At 42.4% G+C, this 14,355-nt stretch overlaps 1 protein-coding gene across 3 annotated transcripts in view; it reads left to right on the forward strand.

Moving 5' to 3' along the window:
* HisT (Histamine transporter) overlaps positions 1–14,355 on the forward strand; it is a 70,381-nt gene that overhangs the window by 50,528 nt on the left and 5,498 nt on the right. For all 3 annotated transcript variants that reach the window (XM_084594472.1, XM_084594470.1, XM_084594473.1), the window contains 5 exons: positions 952–1,116; positions 6,361–6,525; positions 8,953–9,106; positions 10,025–10,159; positions 10,758–11,040. In XM_084594472.1, coding sequence (XP_084450598.1) covers positions 952–1,116; positions 6,361–6,525; positions 8,953–9,106; positions 10,025–10,159; positions 10,758–11,040 — 902 coding nt within the window. The remainder of the gene's footprint in view (positions 1–951; positions 1,117–6,360; positions 6,526–8,952; positions 9,107–10,024; positions 10,160–10,757; positions 11,041–14,355) is intronic.

The raw sequence follows: 14,355 nt of genomic DNA on the forward strand, positions 1-14,355 counted from the left end.
ATAAATATATACTCTGACCAAAACTTCTCCTGCCATTCAATCTATACAGTAAGTTGTTTTGATGCCTCAACTTGGCTTGTGAAATTTGTCAGTGATGGTGAGTACATAAAGGTGCATTTTTGACGAATGTTACATTTTTCTCATAAGAAGGCAGTAATTTATCAATGCAGGCCAACTGCAGTTTTGCCATTAGCATCCCTTTGAAGCAGTGCTGAGGTCAAGTTGTCTTTTGTCTGCATCAACAGCTCGATCACCTTACTCTAGTGTGAAGAAACGATTTTCATTGAACCTGCTGCTTCATATATGCTGGAAAAGGCCAAAAATACCAGCTGTGCTTGTGTATCAGCTGCAAGGCATGAAAACAATAATCATGCAAATCCCAGAAAACGGGATGCGTCGACATTCGTTTCAAAATAATGACTACAGCACTATTTTCGTTACTGATGTCATAAATTTGAATGAAATGGTAGGCAAAGAAGTGTTCCATTTTAAGGTCCACTTTCCTGCTCAGTAACTGCATTGTTGTTGTGAACAAATGTCAACAAAGCCTCAAGGAGGCACAATTTGATTTGTTGAGAAGAACACAAATTGGATCCAGTTAACCTTAATGTTTATCCTGGGCCATGTTATCATAGTGCATGTTGTGTTTAGTAAAGAGTTGGGTAGCAAAGCTTTTCTGCTATCCTGACATGCAAGATACGAAGCACAGACTTTCAGTAATTGATGTATTGAAGGCTATGTAAAGTGGCTTTGTCATTCATATTGAGCTTGAGAGGCTCTAGAGGCCAAAGTAAAGCTTACACGGTTTTTGCCTTCTGATGAATGACAGGTTTTTGTGATGTACGATGCTGTACGATGTACCATATGGCTGTAACCTTGTTACTTACTTATGTTAGCCGCTTGCCATTTCTGAACGACGTTCTAGAACAGCAGAACTTGTGGTGTATGCAGGGCTACTATGGCGTAGATGCACTCTCCGTGAACTGGACAGCGGTGGTGTACATGGTGACCTACGTGCCACTCATCTTCCCAGCTGCCTGGCTGCTTGAGCGGCGAGGGCTTCGATTTGTCGTTATCCTGGGAGCCTTGGGAACTTGCGCCGGCTCTTGGATTAAGGTCTGGCATTGAACTTCACTGTGCAGATTGCAAGCTCAGTGCTTTTTGCTTTGGTAAATACTGAGTTTGTGCAATCCTTGTTTAGGGTTAGTGAAAAAGAGCAAATGATTTGTTACCTCATCATAATATGCGTTATACCAGATGTTTCAGGAAATGTGCAAACATTCCTAGAAATAGACATGTATTTTGAAATTGAAAGAAAATGTTTTCAGGAAAAAAAAAACTTTCAACTGCACTTGTATTGATTAGTTAACTAATGAACTTTGAATCATAAATCTGTCTATTTCATATTTTCTCCTTGGTGTACTCCACCCTTTCCCTTTTGTAATGCTTCCTGTGAGCCCTGAGGGCATCAATAAATAAACACTTTTTAAAAGGTGCAGCCTACTTGTAAGAGGCAGTGTTGAGTTCAATGTCATTTCAGTTTTTGAAAACTGTGCCGTAAAGCTCTGCAGTCTGAGGAAATCAGTGCTTTTTTCTGCACAAAACTGAAACTGAGCACATGAGGTAAGTAGGAAACTTGGTGCAAACGCAGTATTCGTGTCTGCAACATCTGTATTGAAGTGACTGTAGCATCAAATTCGGTCTGTTTTCTCTAATATGTCATGGCAATGTGTTACTTTTGCTTCGTCACTGTCGAAAATAATGCCCACGCTGTTGGCGATGGCTATCGTTTTCCTGTGAAACATTTGGTGAAGCAAAGGAGTGTGCACAGCATGGTACAATAGCATGGACAGATGATTGTTTCAAGTTGCTACCGACTTAAGATTACTTTTGTAGTAACTGACGTCCACCCTGACTGGCAGTTTGCTTTAAAAAGATTTTCATTTTATTTTAACTACCTCATTTTCTCAGGAATTTTGAATGTGTGCGCTGACACACCCAGTAGTTTTGGTGATCAACATCTTGGTAGAGCAATGTGTTTTGATGGGCTAGACTGCAGCAAAAGTTATTGTCTGGCTTGTAGATATAAACGAAGAATGGTGTAGCATCTTGTGAGGGCAAGAAATGACATGCTGAACTAAATTATTTTTATGAGGTGGGCCTGTTGGCATAATGTGAGAAACGAAAGGGAGGAGCTGCATAGGGTGCTTGTGACAGTGTGCACTTTGCGTGTGTACACCCCAGAGGGGTAACCAAGCCTCCGTCTAGGATGTGGCAGCTCAAATTTTAGAGAGGGGTGTGCTGTTTGTGGACACAGTAGAATTTTCTTCGAGTGAATTTAGGTTGATTATTAGAATAGTGCTGCAGTTTGGAAAAGAAGAGCCACTTTATTTGGACACATACACTAATCACCCCAGAATTTGAAAAGTATGCTGAAAGAAGACAAGTGGTATTACACAGCGCTAATGAAGAAATGGATTCTCGTTGTATGAAAACTTTAATTATGTTACTTGCAGTGCATTTTATTTTACCTCAGTGCGGATTTGATTGCATACAGCAAAATCTCATTAATTTGACCCCCGTTAATTCGGATAATTTGAACGAGGAGTGCGGTTTTGCGTGATGCCCATGTAAGTCTATGACATGAGATGCTCGTTAATTTGGACATGGGTATGCTCTCATCAGTTATTCTGACCCCCCCTGCCCTCTGTGTACGGCTCGCAAAGCCACAATCTCCCAAATGGATCTGCTGAAACCTGCATTACATGTAACAATGGTGCCCGTGAATCTCAAGCGTGCACCCCGTGATCGGAATGACGATGATCGGAAGTCCCCCATTGCTGAAATGTAGCCCAGCAGCAGCTTGTCTTAAATTCACACCATCCTTCCGCTATCGTCAGGCACGCACATCGGCCAGTCACGTCATTTCAGACGCTGCTGTATGCATCACTGGACCTTTGGTTTTATTTTGGGATCGCGTCACACTCTTCTAGGGCCTAATTTCTCTCTTGCATCTGCATGCTTCCTCCGCTTTTCGAGTACGCTTAACCGTTGCGTTTTTAAGAGACTTGTTTGAAACAGAAAAACAGCGTGAATGAAGCAGGGACAAGACTGAACATAAACGCACAGGACTGGCGCCAACTATCAACTAAAGTTTATTGCACCACACCCTGTATTTTATACGCAGAACTCAGCCATATCACCGAAACCAACTATGAGGAAAACACTCAATAGCTAACACTATCAATCACAATCAGTATACAGATTAGAAGTGAACCAGATGACCAGCAGGAAATATACCTAAGTGCAACAAGCACGTCACATCAAGAACCAAAAAGCATCTAACGTGAAAGCAGAAGCGTACGTGCCAAAAGAAAACACGACAAACACTTTCCTTAATTTTTCTGAGCTTCCTTGCAAAAACAAAACAAGTGACAATGGAAAACTAAAATAGCCAACAAGAATGTAGAAAAACAGGTGCACATGAATCTTTATATAACGAAACAAATGACAATGGAAAACAAAATGACAATCAGGAAACCGCAACAAAGGAGCAAATGAACTATAAAAACTTTGAGAGAAAATCTCGGTGTCAAAATGAAAGAAAGTCTGCTATGGATTAAAAAATTTGATAAGATTGCAAGAGCACGCGAGAGTCGTGATTGTGTCACCTAAAAGAACCATTCGATGAAGGCCACCTCAGCGTCACTGATAGAAATGGACGGCTTGATGGTTTTGCAGTGGTCTGCAAGGAAACTTCCACGTTTGTTGCGCAAATTCTACAAGTGTTTGATGGCGCGTTTGTTGAAACGACAGCCGGTTTTGCCTATGTAGACGAGTCTGCAGCCTAAAGGAATCTGGTACACCACTCATGATCTACATGAAGCGAACTTCGTTTAGGTTCAATTCCTCAGTCTGCTCCTTCGTTTGACCTGTTCACTTGTGCCTGTTTCAGTCGCGCCGTTTTTCTGTTTCAAACATGTAGAACCAACTAGCCCATACCAAAGTACTCTCATCGCAGAGTCCAGAGTCCATGCGGTGAGGAATCCCCAAACACAAGGCCATTTGTGGGAATGCACCACTGCTACTACGTCGCACTGCGAAAAGGCCTGTGGAGGCACTGACGATTTTGGAACAGTTCTTCTACACCCTTGACAATGTACACAAAATGAAGCACTGTGATGCAAACGGTTTTCGGCAGTCTTTGTTTAGGCCATTCTATAACTCGAACTTTCGGACAATTAAATTTTTTTTGGTTCCTTGAAGGTGGATTGTGCGATATTTTGCTGTATTGAAACATTATCTGTGACAGAACTCTGCATGCTAGAGTTGTGTGAGTGCTTTTTGCAGCATAACTGGCATGTACACGTAGAATCTTGCAACCGTAAGCCAGGTGATGAAAAAGTTGTATCATCTGAAATTTTATAACAAAACAGAACGAAAACCGTGTGCTGAAGCATGGAGAGCACATTCACACATGTATGTTTGTGGCTGACAGAATTTATTTCTGGCCACGCAGCCACAGCTCACTTCTCATAGCATACACAGCATGATTTGGGGACCACTGTTTCAGTGAAGTGTGGGCATCGTGCCGGTGCTCACTGTTCTAGCTTTGCGCATAACCGCTCGACTAAATGATCGTAGAGTCTGCGATATGCGGGCTTCGCGCTGCGGCTCTCAGTGTGTACAGTGCTACTGGTGTTCATGAACTTGGCTATCTATGGAAAGAGCTTAGCTTTTAAGGGTGCGATCATGGCTGAGTGTCAAGGGTGGTCAAAATTATGTGCATTTTTTGCATACTGTGTGTACTGTACACAGTGCAATATGGCCAGGAAATTTTTATATATATTACTATCCTGAAATTCCTATGAACTTTGTTTGCATCATTGAGGTTCTACTGCCATCACTTCTAGACACTAAAAAGCTGGAATTTTTTATATAAAGAGCTAATGAAGATAATAATTACTCGTTAGCTTTCTCCTGATTGGAGCCATATGGCTACAAATGAAAGGTGTACAGTTTTGTCAGAAATTCTGCAGTAAGGAAGACTGTGTGCCTGGCATACCTGGAATACCTCTCTCAACCAGAGTGCCCCTTATGTAGATAGTAATGAGCTCACTAATTATGACCTTGTTTCACAGAAACCTGGTCCACCTTGGAAAAATTTTCCTCAATTCCTGGCACAAAGAAGGTGGATATCAGATATGTAGTCCTTCTAGTGCTGAAGTGAAAAATCTGTGTTCACTTTGTCCACTGCTACAATTTAGCAGATGTGCATTTCGTGCCAGCTAATCAACAACAGAAAGGTTACTAGTCACTTCAATTTTGTATAGACGAATGTGTGTTCTAACTGCGATGGTTTCTTTTTATGCTTGCTTCTTGTAATCATGTGAGGAAAACCTAAAAGGCTTGATGAGGTTCTAGATCACCGACGCATGCAAGAATATTCCTCACTGCATTTTTTTAGTGCAAAAGCCCTACTTCACGGGGTAAATCGGAAAAACGCAGAGTATCTGAGAAGTGTCAAACTTTGATCTTCTGAGACAAAAAAATCTGGTGGGACGGATTCAAAACCAGAGATTTCTCATGGAAGCAAGTATATAACCTTTTAGCTATTGTTACAAACAATCGACCCACTTTTTTGACTGCAGCCCTCTTGCATTGTGCATTACATGCCATCATCTTCATCAACATCCATTCGTGCACAGTGAGTCCAAATCACACTGCTATCAGAATGCCCTCTTAATGTGTGGTAAGTGGTCTGAAAATTTTATAGTGCAGTACCACTAAGGCCATCATTCAGCTATTGCGCCAATCTTTGCCTGGAGTCTGGCCTTGAAACCCTTTCCTCGAACCAGAAGCGAAATGAAACATGACGTGCTTTTGCACATACTTCACATTTGGCCAACTGAGCTAAATCCACTGCCATCTTTTATTTACAGGAACCGAAATCCAACTGCAGGGGCTGAGTTTATGCTTCTACATTTAGCTTATTTCATTCAGTTTAATTACAGGCTCTCTATTCGTAGAGCTTTCTTTTAGGTATTTACCTTAGACAGTTCTTTTTACAACAGAAAGTGACTTTGTTGGTTCTCTATGCACGTAACTGCTAATGTGATTGAAAGGCGTAAAACCTAGTGAGTAAGCTTTGTGTTCTTATTTTTTCAGAGTAACGGTGGTGTAATTACAGTGTACACTCGCAGAACCAGCATCTTATAAACTGTAGACTCTACTTGGCATGCTGTTCAGGTATAGCAGAGAATCTGTCCACATAAGCTGGCTTGTAAAACTCGTGTCTGTGAGTGGGTAATGTGTTGTGATAATCCTTTCATTTGTTTAACTGACATGCCTTGCCTGCAGGTACTCAGTGTGGAACGGGACCGGTTTGTGGTGTGCCTGGTGGGCCAGACTGTCGTAGCAATGTCACAGATCTTCATCCTGAGCATCCCGCCGCGGCTAGCAGCTGTTTGGTTCAGCGCAGAAGAGGTGTCTCGCGCATGTGCTGTTGGCGTCTTTGGCAATCAGGTAGCTTGTTCTTTTCTAAGCACAGAAAGAGGCACCATAGCCTTGTTCTTTTAACTTCACCTTCCATCACCCAAGGTGATAAAGAAGCCTCTCTCGGGCAACAGTTATTTCAACTAGATGCCACAATCATGCATAAGGTTGTAGCAACATGTGTGCACATTGGCAACTGGCGTCTCTGATAGCCTGAGTTGCTTCGGGAGGTTAAACCCTACAAACCGACATTGGCAACTGAGAGCTGATATTATATACTAATGAGGTTGTGATGAAATTGGATGGCTTTTAGCGGGGATCGTCTTGCTGTAAAATCAGCTATGGTTTTCTCTTTTTTTTTAATTCGGCCGACTTTTGTTGTGTGTCTCAGAATGCAGGCATGATTTTTTCTTTTTTGCACATATGGTATGTGTTTCTAGTGAATGAATTACTGACCTTTTTGGTGCTTCAATGTGGTAGTCCTGTTTGATGAAAAATTACTTGGAGCCTATTTCAGCATTTTTTTGTCAGCATATATAGTTTGTTTTTTAGTGCAGTAAAAGCTGATTAATCCAAGCCTTAATAATTTGAATTTCTGGATAATTCGAATTGTATTACTTGGTTCGTTCCAAGCTCCATAGAAATCTGTATATGGCAAATCCTGTTCGATCACGAGTTAGATCCACCACTGATTATTCGGACTACGCGCCAGCAACGTGGGCTGCCTGGCCAAAGAAATTTCCTGCAATAGGGCAGCATAGTCACAAGGCCGCGCTGCCTCCAAAATGGAAAGAGAAGATAAAACGAGGTAAAACTGGAAAAACCATGGGAGAATGAGTAGAACTGAGTCGGCCCCATGACTGGCGCGGCGGCAAGAGGCGTTGGACGGCATTGGCAGCGCCCGCATTCCATTCTGCATGACCTCCGAGACTTGCAACGAAAAGCTCATTATTATTTCGATCACCGTTAATTCGGAAATACGGATAAGACTGCCGCCACAGTCTGAGACAATGTTTGTGTAAGACTATGGCCTCGGACAAATGCAACGGGTCTTGCACTGGTTAGGCGGTTAGGCCACATCCAGGTACGGTTTGGTATGATTGGCAGTCTTCAAAATAGAACTCCTCAAACTTGCACTGTATTCTGCATAGTTGACTGTGCACCTCTGACATGCGCGCAGTGGCAGACATGGCAAAAAACTGACAGCTGCATCTCCAAGAATAGGCAGACTACTTAGTTTCAGTTCCACACTTGAGCGATTTGCACCGTTCATGCCAACCCATGGTGTAGGGAATTACCCGCTGTGCATCAACCGATCACAGCTGCGCAGGGTTTTGGGCGTTTATTAGCAGCACTGCCAGTTTTCTGCACTTTCATCCATTTGGTTCTTCCACAGCTCTGGAAATGCTCGCTCAAGTCCCAATCAGCACATCGTGCAGTGAAGACCTCCTCACATGCAATGCAGGCTGCTGCATTTACCGTGTTGCACCATGTCGGATGCTGGAGATCGAGGCGCTTGCCACTTTCGAGCAGTTCTCTTTTGACGCTCTTGGCAGCGTTCCCGTGATAATTAAAGCATTGATGGAGATGGCAAAAAGTCCTTGTTACGCTATTCTTGTTGTAAAAGCAGGCAACCGTTAAGTAGTTTTTCGCAAAATAAATTTACCATAATGTAAACGGTTCTTGCCAGTACTTTCAGGGCTTTTCCTGCTCCTGTGAAGTTCAAATTAAGGAGCGTTTACTGTAATTAATGTGCAAACGGTAGTTCTTCGAGCTGTGCTTATAGGTGAAGTTGCTGTCGCCAATGAAAAAAGTAATGAAGTTAAATGAAATTGCACACACACAAGCAACAGGGCTGCTCCGCATCACGCGGTCTGCATGGTAATGGCAGTGGTAAAACTGATCTGTCATCATGTTAGTCATAACATGATACTCTTTTGCTGCTTATGTGCAGTTTTCATATCACCATCCTACAGGCAGTTGATAAACCTACTTAACCAACTAACTGCTTCATGTCAATGATAGTGAACAAACAGTGCCTATGACTGTCAGGTGGAGAGGAGTTGGTGCTTCCTGGTCTGCAGAGGTTTGTAAGCTAGTGGAGCAATACCTCAGATCGCATACCGAGCTGTTTATCAATGATACCAACGTCACATCATGCCCTGGCTTTCCTAGTTGGTTCATTTTCAACTTTGAGCATAACCCGTACTCGGCAGCCAGCTAGCTATGCTTTGTATGCCAAGAATACTGACCTTTTTCGATTAGGATTGAATTTCGAATATACTGAACTTGATGTGCTTTTATGATTTCTTTCCTTTTTTTTTTGTTTAGTTTAAACCAAGAAACCATGTCTCTAATTTATTTTTGATATTATATATATATATATATATATATATATGTGCGATAAAGGTGTCCATTAGTTTTCAGCACTCAGATAATGCCTTTGGTTGATTGCAGCTGGGAATTGCGCTAGGATTTCTGGTTCCTCCACAAATCGTAGCTGGCGACCCAAAAAGTGCGGAAGGCCTGGAACAGATTGGCCAAGGGTTGCGCATCCTATGCTATGGGGTGGCCATCACCAGCAGCGTCATGCTCGTCACCATCCTGGTTGGCAAGTCATGCTTTGCAGTTCTCTTTCTGCCACTTCCCATTGTTATTGCCATTAATAGTGGCGGTGTAAAAGAGTACTGTGAAGGTTGTTGGGGTCAAAACGGACATAGTGAATGTCCAACTTCGGTCTGTGGAAATCTTTGGAAGTGTAAAACTTCACTGAAGCTTTAAGTAGATCTCTAATACATGCTCAGTTTATGCAGTGCATGGCTGTCTGCTGTGAGCCTACAGGAAGAGATGCCTAGGGCTGTCGAATCAATGTGCTTGCTGTTGCTTATTGCAGTTGTCGGTACATGGCATTCTTAGTACAATATGTTCCATTCTATGGATGTAATAATATGCATTTCATGCATCTGCAAGGGCACAGGACAACCTGGGTTGCTAGAAAGAATCAGCAATAACTCATGCTGTAAGTGCTGCTGATGACAAATCTTTTTATTCGACCTCTCAAGACAGTCGCAAACCTCTAGCAAGTAAACTTTTTTCTGTTTATGAAAAGTCTAGAAGCAGCCAAATGTGTAAGTGGCTTTGTTGCACTTCCAATGGCTTTGATTATATTTGGCATGAGCTATGCATGCTTAATGCTTGTGTTATGGTTTCACCTATGCCATCATTCAGAGGTATTTGACAAACAAGCCTTCTGACACATTTGGGATGGAGCTACATCTGGTTTCCCACTTTTTTTGTATCAGGGTTCGCAGCCTCATCTCTGATCTTTTTGACGACATAAGCTTTCCTCTCGGTGTAGCTTATTCTTTTGTATTCGCTTTTCAGGGAAGGAAAGAGTGAGGCTTATCCAAAACAATTGAAATTCCTGTTGTATAGCATGAAGATATCCTCCATAATTCACTTCGGTTGCATAAGAAACGTTGCTGGCTGCATTGCACTGCACATTTGTCACAGACAGCGTGCCTTTCAGGTTTTCGTGACAAGCCGCCTCGACCACCGAGCAGGGCGCAGGTGACTCGAGAGCAGTCTGACCCTGCGGGATACTGGCACTCTATGCGGAACCTGATTTGCAATGCAAATTACATGCTGCTGTTGATCACCTATGGTCAGTATGCTCAGCTTTATGTGATTATCCTTTCATCACTCATTTGTTAGCCCAGTTATGTTCATTTATTGCTGGGATACCAAATAATGTTAGTTTTCTGTAGTAACGTGTGCTTTTTTATTATCAGAAGTGAAAATGGTGATGTCTAGTGAAATAGCTCGCGAGTGTTTATTGGAACATTGTGTAAGTTTTTGTAGTGTCTCACCATGGTTCGTGAGAGACGATGTAGAAGTTGTATTTTTCTCATATGCAAGTTATGGGAACATCACTGTCGGGTTTAGTTTACACAAAATGTCATCAAGTTACGATCTGCTTGCAATTTGAGCTTCAGTATCGGTAATAACTCTGCATTATGTTGGCCCTCTTACCCTAACCCTTTTTCTAAATTATAATCCCAGCTGAACTGACCCTCGTGTCATAATTCTCGTCATCAGACTGATTTCCTTTTTTGCCTCTTGTCTACGTGTGTGGTTTCTAGCCTAATAGTTGCTATTTCAAGCAAATAACGTGAGATGTCAGCTCTTTTTACCTTAGGCTTTCCATTTCAAAAAACTTGTTGACTGGACCATTACAGAGTACCTTGTTGATGATCATGCAGGCATCAATGTTGGCACATTTTATGCCATCTCCACACTGCTGAACCAAGTTGTGCTGAGTCACTACCCGGGCCATGAGGCAACTGCTGGCTGGCTGGGACTGTCCCTCGTTATCTCTGGCATGCTTGGATCAGTCGTCTGTGGTATTATTCTTGATGAGACACATCGCTACAAGGAGACCACCCTTGCTGTCTACGTTCTGTCCTTGGCCGGAATGATCGCTTACACCTTTGTGCTAGATGCAGGCACCCTGTGGCCCTTGTTCGTCGTCGCCTGCCTGCTTGGGTAAGTGCTGAGCGTTGTACTTTAGCATAGTCATTTCGCTACCCTGCCGGAATAAGTTTTGCTCAGTTCATTTGCTGTGGAAATTTGTTGCAGTACACCCAAAGCATCGCACAGCAAACAGCAGCATCATGCCTTTCACCCTTCCTCTTTGGCCTTCAGAGTTATGCTTTCAGTGGCGCTGATCAGTTATCTTCAGACAATTGCTTCCAGTGCTGCAGTCAAACGCACTTATAGATACATTGGATATAACAATCTGCAGTTGCCTCACCATCAGCTTTACCATATGTTCTATGTGAAATAACTTGCATACAACAATGTTGTAATATAGTAGATTATTGGTTATATAACAAATAAATTTTGTCACTGAGTGCCAATCCTAACAGGGGAAAAAGACTTGCAAATACTGCGACCGTACCAGCCAAGCCACATCAGGAAGTCCTAAAAATGATCAAGTGCCTGCAGGACTTCTTTTATGCTAAAAGGTTTCACTCAGCCACATGCAGCTGTTGCACGTCGGGGAGAGAGATGTCAACAAGATTGCAGTGAAGCAGTCAGAGCGAAGTGATTACGGGCTCCTGCCTGTAAATAAGCGAAAACTGTAAGCCACTTTACCCTTAGTAAAATTTCTCATGCTTGTCATGATTTCTTTGTTGTTTTGGCTTATCTCGGTCATAACAACTATCCCGGTTATAACGACAGTTTTTGTGGCACTTCAGTACTTCTGTAAGTGGGTTTGACTGTACTACTGCTTGCTCTGGTTTTGAAAAATTGCGGTTCCTAGCTCTTTTTTTGCTTATTGGTAGAGGCAAAACACAAAGGCATGGCCATGTGGTATACAATATCAGTGCTTAATGAAAAGCATCAAGCTGTTTAAATTCATCCAGAGCTTAACACAACAGCAGCTGTTGCTGCTTTAGTGGCATATTACTCTTTTACATCAAGCCGTGGTGTGTTTGTGAAGTAGTATTCACCCTCCAGAAGCCACAGCATGATGCATGTCCAGGCACCCACCAATAAAAGTACAGGGTAGGCTTAATCACTCATCGAGAATGCAAGTGCATTGAAGTCTGAAGTTAGCTTGGTCTCCTTCTCCTCCTCCATCGTTACTACTTATTGCATTCATTGAACCTTTGCAGTTACTGTTACTCCATCCTCATTGATATGCTTTCATGGCTGCCCTCTCTGACTATGGGGATTTTCCACTGCTGTAAACACACATGGAATCGATTTTTGACTCCATTCTGTCCTGATATATGTTAAGTTGTCTGTACACAATCAAGCTCAGCTGCCAGCTGATGCCGATCTCGTCACTGCATTCTGCCTTGTCACCAGTCATGTAGGTCTCATGACCTATTTGAGCAGTCAGCGAGCTTTGTGACTGAAAACACTAGATGCTGTTGGTATTCTTTCCTCCAATGAGCCTTTTTAAATGCTTTTGCTTTAAAAATGTGTCTCTTGTTTATGACTGTCCACCCATCCAAATATACCTTTTAGAAGGCCCTACATGCATCAGAAGCATTGGAATGAAAAAGGGGCAGCGAAAATGGACCTCCATCCTACTGCATTCCCACCCACACGCACGCTCCAGAGGCCTTCATAGCACCAAAACGAAAGAGCTACCTTGAAATAAAATTTAACGACTCGACGGGAGGTCATTATTTTAAGCTAAATTACCTGCTAATGCTGCTTTGTCACATCACGTAACATAATTGCTCATTTATTATTTTTCAGAAACCTCACTTCTTTTCTTTGCCCTCCTTGTGATGCACGCTTTCCTCAACAATGAGGCAGCTACTGCGCCGTTCGTTTAATCATAACCAATTTATTATGCTTTTATTTCATGTCTCGCCATATCTGGTGCTGTTTATGATAGTATGTGCTGTGTGTTGAGCTTTGCAGCCATTGCACTGATCACTGAGCAGTGAGTGGTATCACCTATCTTACTTGTGGCAGCATTCTGAGCAGTCTCAGTGGCAGCCCAAGAAAGTGTGGTGCTTGCTTCATACAGGGGTGGAAGTGCTGCTCCATTTGCTCCATTCTGCTCCAAACTGCTTTCCCTGCTCCATCCTGCTCCATATTGCAATACTGCTCCAAAACTGCTCCAAACTGGCTGCCTCGATGTTCTTCCATCAAATTTAGGAGAACACAGGAACAATGTCACAGCACCGGTGGAAAAGATTAAATGCATCTTTCACTGGGCTTAATGCAAATAAAAATTTTGTAAAGGAGGGAAGCATGAAGTGCAATAAATATTTATTCGCTAGTAAATTTAGTATGAGCCACAGCAACTGAAGGGAATTGTGAAAAAAAAATGCACTGTGCATGGGACATAGCATCTCTTCTCAGCCTTTTGAATCGTCTGAGGAGAGAGAAGCAAGAGCAGCAAGCGAAGCAAGTAGCGCTACTACTGTGAGCCATTAGGAAACTTGTCCGACTGCAAAAACTGTGCGAGTTATTCTAATGGCTATACTGTGAGAACAAGCAGGCACTTCACCATTGAGCCTCTTTGTCAGTGACAAGCTTGTCAGGCCTATGGCAGGCAGAATCATATTTGAAGCATTATGTGTTGGTATGGCAAAGGTGTCAATGACTAGGAAGTTTCTCAAGAGTGTTGGAAAGCCATACAGGGCCTATCGCCAAGATGTGAAAAATGAGCCCCAGCATTGCTCAAGCAAAGAATGATAAACTATCGGCAGGAGGCAGTGAAGTGAAAATGCTGAAGGATGAAAAGGCTACCTGCCCTTCACGGGAATTTATCAGCAAAGGCATAGGATCAAAAAATATTATGCACAAGGTAGAGAGCAGAAATGTTGTGCCTATTAACCTGAGCTCCAAATTAGTATAGCTTCTCGAGCGTATCGAAGTGGTAGACTGGACATTTCAGTCTATCAAGTCAAAATAGGCAAATGTTTTAGGTCAGACTGGGTGCACCAGCAAGCTTTCCTTTTGCTGATAGTCTGTTCCAAGTTGTTGGCCGTTTGTCTTGTCAGAGGTGGGTGCAAAGTTGGAAAGTCATAGGTCTTGCATAAAAAAGGAATCAAGATTGAAGATTTTGTATTTCAGAAAGAGAAAACTGCAATTATCAGAGGCATTTGACCTTAGAAACCTGCTCCAAAACATTTGTTCCCCGTACTTCCAAAGAATGGAACGATCTTTCTAATGAAATTATATCTATTACTGATACAAATAACTTTCGCAAAGCTTTAACCTGCATTGTATAAGTACTACTAGTTTTGTGTCTACTAATACAATTATTGCCGATTTCATAGCTAATATTGTATATATAGGATGTACTATTTATGTACCCGATTTTTG

This window comes from Amblyomma maculatum, chromosome 2 (assembly GCF_055883805.1).
Source record: "Amblyomma maculatum isolate TAMU_Amacu chromosome 2, ASM5588380v1, whole genome shotgun sequence".
NCBI lineage: Eukaryota > Metazoa > Arthropoda > Arachnida > Ixodida > Ixodidae > Amblyomma > Amblyomma maculatum.